Raw genomic sequence first — 17445 nt, forward strand, 5'->3', positions numbered from 1 at the left:
AAGTCCTCTGGGAACCTAAAATTGGTCAAGGAAACAGATGTTTGAATTCTTCTAAGTATAGCTCAGAGAATAAAGTTTTCCACCAACTAAAATATACTTCAAAAAGATCCTCTGACTCTATCTGTAGACTATTTTGAGATATAATGTCTTTACTCTTCTTGATAAATATTTTTCAGGTTTTAACGTTGTTGTTTTTTTTAATACTACTTTCTCTTTTCTTTAGACATGCTGCCACAGGCCTGGAAAAACTATGTACCTAAGAATAATGAGAATTACATTCTAGTACATAAGTATGCTTCTTGGGTACTTATCATATTTGCTTTGTGTTATAGATATCTGTGTACATATTACATCATGAATTATATTATAAATGACTTGCAATCAAGAGATATAACATATTTCATGATTATGCTCTTTGTTGTGTCTATTGTGCATAGTAGGTTTTCAATAAATATTGGTTGAGTATAAGATTATTGAACAATCAAGAAAAAATTACTTAAAATTAACAGTAAAAAGGAGGCTATTCTATTCTTAATCATATTGTAATGAAGACTATTTTAAACTCTATGCAGTGATAATACACACAAATATTTAAACTATGTGCCTCAACTTGACATAATTTCATGATAAGTTGATGGCAATCACATTTAAATATATTAGAATATTTTTGTAATAATTCCACTCGAGAATAGCAACCTTAATAGCTGGAGAAACATGTTAATGGCCATTAACCTGAAGAAATAGGGAGTACTAGACATTTATTTTCCAGAAATCAATGTATAAGTTTATAGATTCCACCATGATGTTTATGAACAAATCCCAGATTAAAGTTTATAAAACGCAAAGCCATCAAATGCCTCAGAGCAATTTAGACTTTATTTTGTAATGTTACAATTTTGAGGTATGCCCATTGACAAATACTATATATTCTTTTTTAAAATTTATTTTTGAGAGAGAGAGGGAGGGAGGGAGAGGGAGAGAGGGGGAGGGAGAGGGAGAGGGAAATAGGGAGAGAGAGAGAGAGAAACACCAGAGGGCACTGCTCAGCTCTGGTTTATTGTGGTGCAGGGGACTGAACCTGGAACTTTTAGAGCTTCAGGCATGAGAGTATGTTTGCATAACCATTATGCTATCTCCCCTACCCTGAATACTATATATTCTTTCCTTCTTTAGTGTCTTGGTAATTACTATCACATATCAAAATAAATTCTTTTTGATTATAAGACCATGGCAGTCCTATAAAAGTCCTTGATTTTAAGTCAATATAAAATGTGTCAGTAAAAATAAGTAAGTGATTGTCCTTACCTTCAACACAGCAATAAATGGCACAAAGTTAGCTCTTTGGAGTCCATTTTTATAGAGGTCTGGAAGAAAAAACAATGGCATTAACCTTATACTTAGCCTAACTTACAACATGAGTTTGTTTTTTCTTTTACAACATGAGTTTATGCTGTAGCTTGACAAACCTTTTTTCCCTTTTTTTACTGATTTATTATGTTTAGAAAAATAATCCTTGCAACTAGGAACTAGGGTAATGTTGTGTTGATGCCCTACGTTCAAGCCTGGCAGTGCATATGCTAAAATGGTGTTCTGGTTCTCTCTCTCTTTTACCAAAAATAAATGCATAAATGTAGCTTTATAAAAGAAAAATACAGGGGGCGGGGGTACACCTGGATGAGCGCACATGTTACAATGCACAAGGACCCGAGTTCAAGCCCTTGTTCCTGACTTGCAAGGGGAAAGTTTTGTGAGTGGTGAAGCAGTGCTACAGGCGTGTCTCTGTCTCTCTCCCTCTCTCCCTTCTACTTCCTCTTGATTTCTGGCTGTCTCTATCCATGAAATAATAAAGCTAAAAATATTTTTAAAAGAAAACAAAAAATATTTATCATAATGTCATTATAAATATGTGCATAAACTCTTTCATTAAAGACAAAGGATCAAAATATAGAAAAAAAACAATAAAAATTTCTTTCAATTATGGTACTATACAAATTCAGTATATTGTTAATAAGAGAAAAGCTAATCACACCAAGCTTAAATGCAATAAATCATGTTAATATTAAACCATAAAAACAAATTTGGAGGAGCCGAATAGTGGTGCACCCGGTTGAGTGCACATGTTACAATGCACAAGGAACCAGATTCAAGCCCCATTCTTCACCTATAAGTGGAAAGCTTTATGAGTGGTGAAGCAGGTCTACAGGTGTCTTCCTGTTTCTCTTCCTCTCTACCTCCCCCTTCCTCTGAATTTCTGGCTGTCTCTATCCAACAAATAAACAAAGATAGTAAAAAAATAAAGACTTTGGAGATCTCACAAATGATTAATAATTCAACACATTGCAATGTATTTTAAGATATTTAGTATTTGGATATATAATATTCTTTTTTAATTTCTTGGTTGGGAGATTAATGGTTTACAGTCAACAATAAATACAACAGTTTGTACATGCATAACATTTCCCAGTTTTCCACTTAACAATACAACCTCTAAATGTTATGCATGTACAAATCATTGTACTTACTGTCGAATGTAAAACATTAATTCCCCAATAAAGAAATTTTTAAAAAACATTAAAAAAAAAAAAATACAGTCCCCACTGGGTCCTCCTCTGCCATCATGTTCCAGGTCCTGAACCCTCCCCCACCCCCAGAGTCTTTTACTTTGGTGCAATACACCAACTCCAGTCCAAGTTCTGTTAAGTGTTTTCTCTTCTGATCTTGTTTTTCAGCTTCTGTCTATGAGTGAGATCATCCCATATTCATCATTTTGTTTCTGACTTATCTCAGCAAGGTATCTTCAAGCTCCATCCAAGATGGGGTAAAGAAGGTTAATGTTTTTCAACTTCGGCCTGAGAGTGAGATCATCCCATAGTCATCCTTCTATTTCTGACTTACTTCACTCAACATGGTTTTTTCAAGGTCCATCCAAGATCGGCTGAAAATGGAGAAGTCACCATTTTTAACAGCTGAGTAGTATTCCATTGTGTATCTAGACCACAACTTGCTCAGCCACTCATCTGTTGTTGGACACCTGGGTTGCTTCCAGGTTTTGGCTATTACAAATTGTGCTGCCAAGAACATATGTGTACACAGATCTTTTTGGATGGATATGTTGGGTTCCTTAGGATATATCCCCAGGAGAGGAATTGCAGGATCATAGGGTAGGTCCATTTCTAGCCTTCTGAGAGTTCTCCAGACTGTTCTCCACAGAGGCTGGACCAACTGACATTCCCACCAGCAGTGTAGGAGAGTTCCTTTGACCCCACAACCTCTCCAGCAATTGCTGCTGTTACCTTTTCTGATGTATGACATTCTCATAGGAGTGAAGTGATATCTCGTTGTTGTCTTTTTTGCATTTCTCTGACAATCAGAGACTTGGAGCATTTTTTCATGTGTTTCTTTGCCTTTTGGTTCTGTGGTGAATATTCTGTCCATGTCCTCCCCCCATTTTTTGGATGGGGTTATTTGTTGTCTTGTTGTTGAGTTTGGCAAGCTCTTTATATATGTTGGTTATTAAACTCTTGTCTGATGTATGGCATGTAAAGATCTTCTCCAATTCTGTGAGGGGTCTCTTGGTTTGGGTAGTGGTTTCTTTTGCTGTGAAGAAGCTTTTTAATTTGATGTAGTCCCATAGGTTTATACTTGCCTTAGTCTTCTTTGTAATTGGATTCGTTTCATTGAAGATGTCTTTGAAATTTATGTGGAAAAGAGTTCTGCCAATATTTTCTTCTAAGTATCTGATAGTTTCTAGTCTAATATCCAAGTCCTTGATCCACTTGGAATTTACTTTTGTATTTGGTGAAATACAGTGGTTCAGTTTCATTCTTCTGCATGTTTCAACCCATTGTTTCCAACACCATTTGTTGAAGAGACTCTGCTTTCCCCATTTAATATTCTGGGCACCTTTGTCAAAGATTAGATGTCCATAGGTGTGGGGGCTTACTTTTGGGCTCTCAATTCTATTCCACTGGTCAGTGTGTCTATTCATGTTCCAGTACCAAGCAGTTTTGATGACAATGGCCCTATAATACACTTTGAGATCTGGGAGTGTGATGCCTCCAGTTATGTTCTTTTTTCTCAAGATTGTTTTGGCAATTCTAGGTCTTTTCTGGTTCCAGATAAACATTTGTAGCATTTGTTCTATTCTCATAAAAAAATGTACTTGGGATCTTGATGGGGATAGCATTAAATTTGTAGATGGCTCTGGGTAGTATATTCATTTTGATGTTAATTCTACCAATCCATGAACATGGAATATCTTTCCACTTCTTTGTGTCTTTTTCAATTTCCTTGAGTAGTGACTCATAATTTTCAGTATACAAGTCTTTCACTTCTTTGGTTAGGTTTACTCCTAGATATTTTATTGTTTTTGTTGCTATAGTAAAAGGAATTTATTTCTGGATTTCAATTTCTTCTAGCTTAGTGTTTGCATAGAGGAATGCTACTGACTTTTGAATGTTAATTTTATAGCCTGACACATTACTGTATTGCCTAATGATTTCCAAAAGCTTCTTGCTGGATTCCTTAGGTTTTTCTGTGTATACTATCATGTCATCTGCAAATAGGGAGAGTTTGACTTCTTCTTTTCCAATCTGTATCCCTTTAATTCCTTGCTCCTGCCTGATTGTTATGGCAAGAACTTCCAACACTATGTTGAATAGTAATGGTGATAGTGGGCAGCCCTGTCTAGTACCTGATCTGAGTGGAAATACTTCCAGTTTTTCACCATTGAGTATGATGTTGGCTGTAGGTTTACTATATATAGACTCCACTGTCTTCAGGAATTTTTCAACTATTCCCATTTTTTGTAGTGTTTTGATCATAAAGGGATGTTGTATTTGTCAAAGGCTTTCTCTGCATCTATTGATATGACCATGTGGTTTTTGGTCTTGCTTTTGTTGATGTGGTGGATCACATTGATTGATTTACATATATTAAACTAACCTTGCATGCCTGGGATAAACCCCACTTGGTCATGATGAACAGTCTTTTTAATATATTGCTGTATCCAGTTGGCTAGAATTTTGTTCAGTATTTTAGCTCTATGTTCATCAGAGATATTGGTCTGTAGTTTTCTTTTTTGGTTGTGTCCCTGTCTGCTTTTGGTATCAGAGTGATGTTGGCTTCATCAGTGAAGCTGGCAGGGAGTATTCCAGTGTCTTCAATCTTCTGGAAGACTTTTAAAAGTAGAAGTATTAGTTCTTCTTTGAAGATTTTGTAGAATTCATTTGTAAAACCATCTGGTCCAGGAATTTTATTTTTGGGGAGATTTTTGATAACTGTTTCAATTTCATTAGCTGTGATGGGCCTGTTCATGTTATCCACTTCCTCTTTACTTAGTTTTGGAAGTTGGTAGGTATCTAGGAAATCGTGCATTTCTTCCAGGTTCTCTAGCTTGGTGGCATATAGTTGTTCATAGAAGCCTCACATGATATGTTGAATTTCTGCGGTGTCTGTTGTGATATCTCCTCTTTCATTTACTATCCGATTTATTGCCAGGGAGTCGCTTCACAAGCAGTGAAGCAGGTCTGCAGGTTTCTGCCTTTCTCTCCCCCTATCTGTCTTCCCCTCCTCTCTCCATTTCTCTCTATCCTATCCAACAACAACATCAATAATAACTACAACAATAAAACAAGGGCAACAAAAGGGAATAAATATTAAAAAATAATAAGAATAACCACAAATCAGATTGAATATCTCAAATTTTTATGTACTGGAATATGGAATTCTTTTTTTATTATATTTATTTATTTATTGGATAGAGAAAGCCAGAAATTGCGAGGGAAGGGTGTTGTTAATGTTCGGGGCTCCAGCAGGCCGGGCTAGCTTCGCAGCAGTAGACAGAGACAACCAGAGACACACAGCTAGGCCGGGAAGCTGTATTTCTTTATTCACAACAATTCATAAAAGGTCAACTCAGATTAATTATGCAGACTATGAGGGCAGACCAAAATTTTAAATGGTACATGCTATATGATCCCATCCACCATAAAAGCAAATAAACCCACAGTAACAGAAAGTGAATGAGTTCTTGCCTGGGAAAGTGGTGAGGACAGGGTTGGCAGGGAGAGGTAAAAAAGGGAACACCGATGATTCAGGAGGTGACAGAGGGATAAGGTGCTGGAGTCTCAAGCATTAGGCCCCAGGTTTGATCACCAGCAGTACAAGGACCAGTGTGCTGCCTTGCTTCTTCTCTCTCCTCCTAGCTCTCATTAAGAAACGAACACTTTTAAAAGGAGGACAAGGAAACGTGTGTGTGGGGGGGGTGTGCCCATCATATTGCTTATATTGGTAATTTCTCAGATGTAGACATGTGTCAATTTACTTAACTGAACATTTTAGGGGCTGGGTGGTGGTGCACTTAGTTGAGTGCACATTAATGCACAAGGACCTCAGTTCAAACCCCATCCCCACCTACAGGGGGAAAGCTTTATGAGTGGCGAAGTAGTGTTGCAGGTGTCTTTCTGTCTCTCTACCTCCCCCTTCCCTCTCACTTTCTGGCTGCCTGTATCCAATAAACAAAGACAATAAAAAAAATTAAAATTAAAAAAAAACATTTTAAATATGTGCTATTTATTATAAGTTGATTGTGTCTCAATAAACTCTTTTCAAACTTATTGAGGAATAACACGCACAGTATTATTTAGTTATCAAAGGGAATAATTACAGAATTAAAATTAAGCTGTTAGACTAGTAAAAGTTTATAGAAGATAACCTTTAGGCAATACTTCTGGACATCAAACTTTACACTCTGAGAAGCATTCTCTAAACAAAATTCTAAACAGAATTCATTGGGCTTGAAAACCTTTAGATTTTTATAGGACACTTACATAAAGAAAGGAAAGGATTGTACTCATTAGATTGAAGAGATTTTGCAATTCAAATGTTATGCTAATTATCAATGCAATAGATCCATTTTCTGAAATGTTATTCAGCTACTAAGATTTTTAATATTAGCCATTTAATATTATCTTTCTTAAGACATAAAGATTTATGATATATTTATATCAACATTTGCCATTATTTACTAAATACTATTTAAAAATTCAGCAAAAGTTCATGTCTACAAATTATCTCTAAACAGCTAAATGAGCACTTGGTCATATAAGACAGAGTGCTGGAATTATGGGACATTTGTTTTTTGAGAATGGAATAAGGACCTCTACATTCTCTACGGTGAATAATATAATAATACTTACAGATGAAATAAATGCAAAGAGGATTTTTCAAGTAATTACAAGGGTCTACAGAAATACTTTGGCAATGAATATGCACATCTTTTCTTAAAAATTCTAGTGTCAAAACCAAAAGAATTAATAATGCTTATTTATAAAAGTACTTACTGGTTTGGATTAAGAAAAACTTCTTTTTCATTTCCTTTTTTTTTTCTACCATGGGGGGAGGGCAGAATATTGCTGGAATTTACTCCTGACAGACTTTCCCCCCCCTCCTTATCTTGTCTTTTTATATTTATATAAATATGTAAAGTGGAAATATTGACAAGACCATAGGATAAGAGGGGTACAATTCCACACAATTCCCACCACCAGATCTCCATGTCCTATCCCCTCCCTTGAAAGCTTTCCTATTCTTTAATAGAAGGTGAGAGGCAGAGAGAGATAGAAAGGGAGAGAGGCAAAAAGGAGAAATACCAACAGCTATACTCCTCAGCTCATAAAATTTTTCCCCTGTAGGTGAAGACCAGAGACTTGAACTCATGTCCTTGTGCATGGCTAATATGTGCACTCTACTAGTTGAGCACCACCCAGCTCAAGAAAATCCTTTCATACAGGAAAGTGAAAGAAGTTCTCCTATAAATTAGCACAAGATAATTATACAGGTTATGGAACCAACCTGTTTTGTCCTTCCAAGATGGCCTTACGTTAGTGTGGATTAAAAGAAAGTCAGGAGGAGTGCTGGGGGTCGGGGGGGGTTTCTACGGCCCTGTGGTGGAGGAAGATGACTGTTTGGTGGAGGCTGAGGTATCCTGACACCTATCTTGGGAAGATGTGGAACTGTATTCCTGTGACGAGAACTCTGTAAATCAATAGTTCCTTAGTAAGCCACACTGAAGTTGGGAGAGGTGAGGGGAGAAGACATCTTTTAAGCAGCCATAGTTCTTTCACTTAGTGTTACTCCTTTTTCCATGTCCCTTTATTAGAATAGAATCTTTATCTTATTTCTTCATTGAGGGAGAGAGAGGTTAGAACATCCCTCTGCTATACACAGACCTGGACTGAATCTGGAATCCCAGACAAGCATGTCCTGGTTTCTGTTCCCTGAGCCATATCCCTGGCAGCTTAACTCGTCTGTAAAACATTTACTGCCGTTCTACTATCACAAACATGTAGATAGAACAGCTAATTATTCCCTGTATGGGATACCGAGTTCTGGCGGTGGGAACTGTGTGGAGTTGTACCCCTCTTATCCTATGGATTTCCTATGGTGTTTCCTTTATTTTTTTTTTCTTTTAATAACCAGAGCACTGCTCAGCTCTGGCTTATGGTGGGGCAGGGGATTGAACCTGGGACTTTGGAGCCTCAGGCATGAGAGTCTCTTTGCATCACCATAACGCTATCTACCCCTGCTCCAGTGTTTCCTTTTTTATAAATAAAACTTTTTTTAATAAATAAAGATTTAAGTAAAAAAATGCATTTTTTAAATCAAAACCATGTTATAACATGGTTGGACATATCATAGCTGGCAGACACAGCCAGACTGTAGCTATAAAATAAAGTATGAAAGGAATAAATAGTAAGGTCCAGGATGTGTCACAGTGGATAAAGCACTAGGCTCTCAGGCAAGAGGTCCCAAGTTTGATCCCTGGCATCATGTGTGCCAAAGTAATGTTCTGGTTCTCAATCTCTTCTCCTCTCTTTGTCATTAATTTAAAAAAAAATCTTTTTTTTTTTAATTTAAAAAAGGACACAGGGTGGAAGAGATAGCATAATGGTTATGGAAAAAGCCTTTCATCCCTCAGGCTTTGAAGTCCCAGGTTCAATCCCCCCAAACCACCATAAGCCAGAGCTGAGTAGTGCTCTGGTCTCTCTCTAGCTCTCTTTCTGTATCTCTTTCATTAAGCAAATAAAATATATATTTTTAAAAAATTAAAAAGGGACACAAAGTATGCCAATCACCATACACGAAACTACTCAATTTAGGGATTTACAAAGGCGCTGTACAGAGATGCTAAAAAGGCTAGACTACATTGGCCCAATGAGCACAGGGTCACCAAGCAGAGAAGAAGGTACAGCAGAAAAGCATTCGTGTGCTGCTGTTCCCAGAAGAGAGATTCATATGCTTTGCTGTGGTACTAGACTAAAGGGCCCTGTTGCTGATTCGACCTCAGGCTCGAAACGATTACTTCACACACCACCATGCAATACTGGATTTGCCTGCGCTCTAATACCGTGACCCAAGGCTCAGGAACACAGGGCTGTGGTTGCCATACCGTGAAGGAGAAGAGTCCAATACAGGCTCTTTCTGGAGGGGCTCCAGGGGCCAGAAGGGTCTGCTGGTCAATTTAATCTGCTACTGACGAACCCAGCTCTTATTACCGTGTGTATGAGAAAATTTTTTTACATCCTCTCACTTTCGATTTGTGTCTTCCTTACTAGATAACACATTCTGGCAATTTCTATCTGTTCTGATAATTTCTTCCTCTTAATTACAATGTTGAGCTAATTAACATTCAGTATCTATGTCTATGATTTTATTACTTGTTTACCTTTTTGTTCCTATGTTTTTACTCCCTCCTGCCTTTTTGGGATTGTTTGAGTGCATCTGAAAATTCCTCTTTTCTGCATGTTAGTTATTGTTGTCGAGTTTTAATATATACCCTTTATTCAAACTCCTTTTATATGGATCAAATACATCATATACTATAAAGCATACATTATAAGCCCCACAAGAAAATGTTGTAATTTCATGTAAAGCATAATTTCTATTTTAAAAAAATTTAGAGGAAAGATTAATGCTAATAGCTACCTTGTATTTATCATTTCTGCATTTCTGATGTGCCCCTTTTTTTTTAATTTCAGGCATTTTAAGCTTTCATTCAGGAAAAAGGGAAAGCACATGCACAGAAAGGCATGGACAAAAAGCTGATGTTTTTTATTTTTATTTTACTTCTATTGGATAAACAGTCCTACTTTTGTGGCCTGGGAGGTAGAGCCTCAAGCACGAAGTCCTGAGTTCAAGACCCAGTGACTCATTTGCCAGGGGAGGAGTGATATTCTAGCTCCTTACCTTCTCATTAGTAAATAAATATATCCCCCCCTCCAAAAAAAAAAAAAAAGTTCTAGTTTTTCCCCAGCTTTAAAAAATATATATTAATTATCTTTATTTGTTTATTTATTTATTGGAGAGAGACAACCAGAAATTGAGAGGGAAGCCCCTGCATGCATTGTAACATGTTTGCTCAGTCAGGTGTACCACCATCCAGCCCCCTTTCCCCAACAGTTAAACGTTGAAATTTTATAGTCTGTGTTCTCTATAAAGGCTAAAGGAAGTCACCAGAATCTGATCTCTGTCTCCTTAATGTCATTTTTTTTCTGTTTTCTAGATTTTCTCTCTATCTTGGGTTTTAATAGTTTGACTATAATGTGCCTATGCAGAGTTTACTCATATTTATTCTGTTTGTAATTGACTGACCTTTCAAAATGGTTCATTTTCCCTAGATTAAAAAAAAAAAAATCTTTCAGACATTACCTCTTGAAAAGCTTTCCTGTGGGATGTTTTCTCCTTTTTTTCTGGGAGCGCCAAGTAGAAATGGTAGGCTTGTTACAGGTCTACAAATTGTTAGGACTCTGCTTCTTCTCTCCTGTCACCTTCTCTCTATTCTTAACATCGGATAATTTGAATTTCTCCAGGTTTTTGTTAGCTCCATTCTAAGTGAATTCTTACTTAAGGTACTTTCTTTTGTATTTGGAGAATTTAAATTTTGTACTTTTTTTGTAGTTTTTATGTCTCAGTCAAGGTTTCCTAACTTTTCATTCATTATGAACCTATTTTCTTTACCTCAAGTCTCCCAACAATTACAACTATTTCTTATTCTTTTTTCTTTTCTTTTCTTTCTTTCCTTTTTTTTTTTTTTTTGCCTCCAGGGTTATCACTGGGGCTCAGTGCCTGCACTAGGAATCCACTGCTCCTGGAGGCAGCCATTATTTCCATTGTTGTTGTTGGACAGAACAAAGAGAAATCAAGAAAGGAGGGGAAGATGGAGAGGAAGAAAGATAAATACCTGCAGACCTCACTCTTCTAGTGATCTGATAATATATTTGAAAGTAAAACCATATATAATTATTTTTGGCCTTTTTTCCCCACTAAATCACTTACCAGCTCTGGCTTATGCTGGTACAGGGAACTGAACTTGGAACTTTTGGATCCTCAGGCATGAGAGTCTCTTTGCATAACCATTATGCTATATACTTCTGTCCCCTTCTTGAATTTTTGTAAAAATACAAAATTGAATACAAACTATCTCTAGATGTATTTTTATCTGAAAATAATGTAGCAATTTCCCTCCAATGGATCTGATCTAAGATCCTCTCTGACTGAAGTTTAGGACCCTTACTTAGATTACCCTAGAAAACAGAAAATAGCACTAGAAATATACTAGAAAGGGGTCAGGTGGTGGCACACCTGGTTAAGTGCACATGTTACAGTGCACAAGGACCCAGGTTCAAGCCCCCAGTCCCCACCTGCAGAGGGAAAGCTTCACAGGTGGTGAAGCAGGGCTGCAAGTGTCCCTTTCTCTTTCCCTTCCTATCACCCCCTTCCCTCTCGATTTCTGCCTCTCTCTACTCAATAAATAAAGATAATACAAATTAAAAAAAGAAATATGCTACAAATATTGTTTAAATATACTATCTTTTGAGTTCGCAAGAAAGTAGAAAAATCTCTAGTGATCCCCAAATAAAAAGGAGGCTAAACACTGAAGTTGCAGTGATGTGTTTGCACTAGTTGGGGTTTTAACAGCTAAATAGCAACAACAGATAAAGCCTAAGCAAGCTAGTAACTGCAATATGAGATTGAATCCACTGTAAAGCATTAACCCCTTCAATTTAAAAACAAATGGAATTAGGGAAAGTAGGAATAGAAAGAAAGTCATACTGAAACCTTCTTTTTACCTTCCTCAAGGATTATTTTCCTTTATTCCTTTCTGCTAAACTTTTCCAGATGACCCTTATACCACTATCTTCTCTCCTACTTTCCTAAATTCTGGTGTTGCCTTTGATTGAGTATCAATTATTTTCTGCCGGGCTAGCGTGGGAGTGCCTCTTCCCAGGTGCTTACTTTCTGGGTTGGAGAGAACTCGACTGCAGCCAGCCTGGGCTGCTACTCACTCAGATGTGAGGGAGATGACTCAGGAACCAAACACGGTGCGAGGCAATGCAATGTCTTTATTGATCAGAGAGCCAAGGTTTTTAAAAGGCAGACCTGGAAGCGGCAAGTCAGAAATGGAAATGGGTAGGAAAGGGGCAGAAAAAGGCAAAAAGGGGGCTGGGAAGAAAGAAACTTCCTTAGCAACTGTTGTGAGGGTTTTAACTGGTAAGATTAATATTACCCTGCAGGCAGGGAGGGTCTTGAGGGTAGAAAGGAGATAGAGCAAAGGAATGGAATGGGTGAGGATCTTTCAGGCAAAACAATGATTATGTAGATAGGCCATAGTATCAGGAATGCAGGGTGCTTGGTGAGGCTCCTCACAATTTCCCGACAATATTCCAGTAAGGATAGAACTGGAAGTGATTATGCTCAGTAAAATAAGTAAAGAGATAAGACAACTACCAGAAGATTTTGCTCATATGTGGACCAAAACAAATAAACTTGCAAAAAAAAAAAAAATTTTTTTTTTTTTTTAGTCAAATGGTCTCAGAATCTGTGAGAACTATGAGGTTATGAGGAGAACCAGTGTGACAGCAATTCACATGGTAGGATTTGAAAGTATCACTAGGTTACAAAGTTGATGTATGTTACTGTTGTGACATGTGTAATTTTAAAACTAATTTGTGGAGCTGAGCACACGGGGTTGAGGACACAGATCACCATGCACGAGGACCTGGATTACAGCCCTCCCTTCCCACCTCACAAGAGGAGAAGCAGGTCTGCAGGTGTAAACATAACTTGCATTTTAATTCTTAAACAATTTCCTTAATAAATCACAAGTACTTTCTTATAAGTGATAAATTAAGTGAAGTATTAGAAACTACTTATGCAGGCAAACTTGTTGTAAGTTCTTATTTAAATTTTAATTGGGAGTTCTGACTTTCATTTAACTGTGTTTCTCTTATGGCCCATAAAAAGGAGTCAGAAAGGCTTACATTTATTGATATTCACAAAAAAAAAAAAAAAAGCAGTAAGCGCAGCAAACACAGGAGACAGAACATCTGGATTTAGCCTGCTAGGAATAGTTTGTTGTTGTTGTTGTTGTTGTTTTAAGTACAAGTACCAGCTAATCTCTCAGGTTACACCAGCTCTAATAACTAATACACAAAAAAAATCATCAGACTTATGAGCACAATAAATGAGTACAGAATTATGGATTTCTAAAAGCTTGATAAGTCTCTGCCTAATTGGGTGAGACTAGCACAATGTTTGTTTTTACCTTCCGGTGGCCTGTTGGATGTTGCCACAACGACGACCCCGTTTTTGAACAGATTTTCAAAAAGCTGTTTCAGAATCATGGCATCAGCAATGTCAGTGACCTATGGACAACAACACATTTGTTTTATTTTAATTTCACTTCTCCTCTAACAAATTTGCTAATGGCTCTTTTTTTTTTTTCATGAGGGTGGTGGGAGATGGAAGTGAATTCCAAGAAGAAAAATTCTAATTATCCTCATGAAGAAAAGACTAGATAATTAAAAGCACGGAAGACTGTATAATGGTCTTTTAGACTTGATTCTTCTATTTTACAAGCTTATCATTTTGACACAAATTATCAACTGGTGCTAATGTTAACTTTTATAAAACTACAGGTGGAAAGCAAACATAACTGTTTTAAACATTTAGGAAGTCTAATTATTGAGAACTAGCAGGACCAAATCCCTTCTCCTACTGCCACCACAGACACTCACCCCTCCTACACTTCACCCTCCACTCCATGCGGGGAGGAAAAAACAGAGAGAAGAACTATATATACACACAGGCAACTGGAGATTGCTAATACCTTCCTGGCAAAGGTCCCTGAAAAGGTGACTGTAAATGACCATGAGACTTTAGAAATAAGGACAAGTAGCCAGTGAGACATAATCAGCTGCTGTTGAAAATAGAATGATATGACATAGATACTATTGTGCAATTGTTGCACGAAACAATTCAACAGATGGCCCATCACAAAAAATAAGCAATTTCATTGTTCTTTTTAAGTGCCTTCTACGACTGTCTATGAATAATCAAAAGGCACTGCAGTCACTTCCAGCACAGCCAGCCTCTCCTAACCTTCACAAATACAAATACCCCTTCTACCAAAAAGCAAAAAAAAAAAATGTGATAACAGTTAACCCAGCGATTTATAAAATATATAACATGATGACACAGATGAAGTAGTCTAAGAGAAACTCAGAGCTATTGAGCTTAGTTAAATTGCTTTTATTGATACACAGTTAACAAGAAAGGTTAGTGGTACCTTTATTTTTAAAAAAGCCTTTAAGAATCACAAAGAAATACAGAAATTAAAGAGGGAAGGAACTTTATTTCAAAAAAGTGTATATTAAAGGTTGGCATTAACCATTGCAACTTCCTCTATATTACAGGGGTATAGTTACATGGAATTCAGGTAGTAGCTATATAAAATACATGTTGACCTTTCTTTGATAACATGATTCAAATCATCTCAATCAAACTTACTTTATAGTCACAAAATAACACAGGTTTTTTCTTCTTTTTTTCTTTCTAACCAGAGCACTGATCAGCTCTGGTTTATGGTGGAACGGGGATTGAACCTGCGACTTCAGAGCCTCAGGTGTGACAGTCTTTTTGCATAACCATTATGCTATCTACCCCCACCCCACAATGTATTTTATACAATAAACATCACGCTGGTATTTCCAAGCCATGTTATGCAGAAACTAGTGGAAGTCTTTCAAATAAAAGCAAAATACTAAAAATCACCAACTAAATGATCGTGACAAGACTAATAATAACTGGGGCTCCCTAAGGCCAAATCATTTTTCTCTTTATAACTGAAGTTGAATTATTTCTCTCCTACCTGAACATAACAAAATATAACCAGAAAATGAGAATGTGAAGACTTTTCTTGCAACCTCAGGCAATAATGTAGAATATTAACTAAATAACTTGAACAACTGAAGATTCCCTACATTAAAAAGCCTTCTGGACCGTACAACATGGCGATGAAAATGAAAGTCATCTAATAATATTTAATTTGGAGTTTAGGATCACTGTCCAATTTTGCTTCCGCAAAAACACAGCGAAAGTCCTTTTCAAAGGCTTAAACACCAGTGGCATTCCTAATGAGAGGACAGAACAGGCTTACAAATTTTCAAGGCGACTGCACGTTTAAATTGGATTCCCAATGCCCTGACCTTCAGAAAATTTTAGAAAATAAAAACGGATACTTGACTATCCCACTGAGATTTTGGGGAGAGAAGATTGATTGCTTCTGCGTCCTAAAATTTAGAAAAGAGAAGAGACACAGATTTAAGTTAAAACACAGCACAAAGGTTTGAAGTGAAATTGGAGAAAGTGGAAAGTTGGAGAAAGTGGAAAGACTTGTGGCTGAATTACTGTGTGTGTGTGTGTGTGTGTGTGTGTGTGTGTGTGTGTGTGTGGTGTGTGTGTGTGGTGTGTGTGTGTGTGTGTGTGTGTGGTGTGTGTGTGTGGTGTGTGTGTGTGTGTGTGTGTGTGTGTGTGTGTGTGGTGTGTGTGTGTGTGGTGTGTGTGTGTGTGTGGTGTGTGTGTGTGTGTGTGAGTGTGTGTGGTGTGTGTGAGTGTGTGTGTGTGTGTGTGTGAGTGCGTGTGTGTGGTGTGAGTGTGTGTGTGTGGTGTGAGTGTGTGTGTGTGGTGTGAGTGTGTGTGTGTGGTGTGTGTGTGAGTGTGTGTGTGTGGTGGGTGTGTGTGTGGTGTGTGTGTGAGTGTGTGTGTGAGTGTGTGTGTGTGAGTGTGTGTGTGTGAGTGTGTGTGTGTGGTGGGTGTGTGTGTGAGTGTGTGTGTGTGTGTGTGTGAGTGTGTGTGAGTGTGTGTGTGTGTGTGTGTGTGTGTGTGAGTGGTGTGTGTGGTGTGTGTGTGTGTGTGTGTGTGTGTGTGTGTGTGTGCGTGTGGTGTTTTGGCTCTAACAGAGCAAATTAACTTGGAGAAGCTTCGGCTAATTAATAAAGCAGAAGTCACCTGGTGCAGTTGGGCGCCAGCTCTTTTGATCTGTTCCTGCACTTGTGCTCTTCTGCTGGGGAGCAGTCATTCTACAGCAACAGTGAACAGGAGACAATTGGCCACACATTCTTGGAGAGCCTGTTTTTTCAGCACCCAGCATTTCATTAACACCAGGAACAAAAGAGAAAGCTACAGATTACCAATAAGGGTAGTGCGCTGATACAGAGTGGAGATATTTCATTAGCATTAAAGAGAAAAGATTTTTTTATGACCTAGAGTTGCTTTCCATTATGACTCACTTAAGTGAAAAAGGAAAAAAAAAAATCGAATGGTTCATTTACATGTGTAAGTGCTGGAGTCTCAGTCATCCACTGATTGGTACAGTGCCATGTAATGAGTGACAAACATAAGCAGGCATTATCAGGAATTAGTATTAGCACAAAAATAAGCACCTATTTTTTATCAGCAGTTTTTAATAGCTCCTCTGTTTCATAAAAAAAAAACAGAACTATTCTTTAATGATATTGATAGTTTATAGAGGATACTTCTACATGATATTCTACTTATCAGAATTTTTTGGATTGCATTAGTAAAACATCTATCTAGTGTTCCTAGGAAGAATGATAATTTATAAAAATCAGTTTCCTTAAGCGTTCCGCTATCTTCAGAATAAGACTGGCTTAGCAGAAACATAGAAATTCAAGGAAGATATAATGAAGATCTGAAAGGAAACTTGGAGGAGAAGCCATTCTTTCACATCAGCAACAAAAACATACAGAACAGACACATTTCTCACACAAAATAAGAAGTGTATCTGGGGGGTCAGGCGGCAGCGCAGCAGGTTAAATGCACACGGCACAAAGTGCAAGGACTGGAATAAGAATCCCGGTTGAGACCCTGGCTCCCCACCTGCAGAGGAGTCACTTCACAAGCAGTGAAGCAGGTCTGCAGGTGTCTATCTTTCTCTCCCCCTCTCTGTCTTCCCCTCCTCTCTCCATTTCTCTCTGTCCTGTCCAACAACAGCAACATCGATAACAACAATAACTACAACAACAATAAAAACAAGGACAACAAAAGGGAAAATAAATAAAATAAAAATAAAAGAAGTGTATC

General features: G+C 37.5%; 1 protein-coding gene across 1 annotated transcript in view; it reads right to left on the bottom strand.

Annotated features, from left to right (window-relative positions):
* The window catches only part of AFG1L (AFG1 like ATPase), a 196686-nt gene that overhangs the window by 114414 nt on the left and 64827 nt on the right, over positions 1-17445 (bottom strand). The window contains exons 6-7 of the mRNA XM_007535470.3: positions 13607-13706; positions 1306-1364 (exon numbers count right to left, since the gene is read on the bottom strand). Of these exons, the coding sequence (XP_007535532.1) occupies positions 1306-1364; positions 13607-13706 (159 nt within the window). The remainder of the gene's footprint in view (positions 1-1305; positions 1365-13606; positions 13707-17445) is intronic.

Source organism: Erinaceus europaeus, chromosome 4 (genome assembly GCF_950295315.1).
Source record: "Erinaceus europaeus chromosome 4, mEriEur2.1, whole genome shotgun sequence".
Taxonomy (NCBI): Eukaryota; Metazoa; Chordata; class Mammalia; order Eulipotyphla; family Erinaceidae; genus Erinaceus; species Erinaceus europaeus.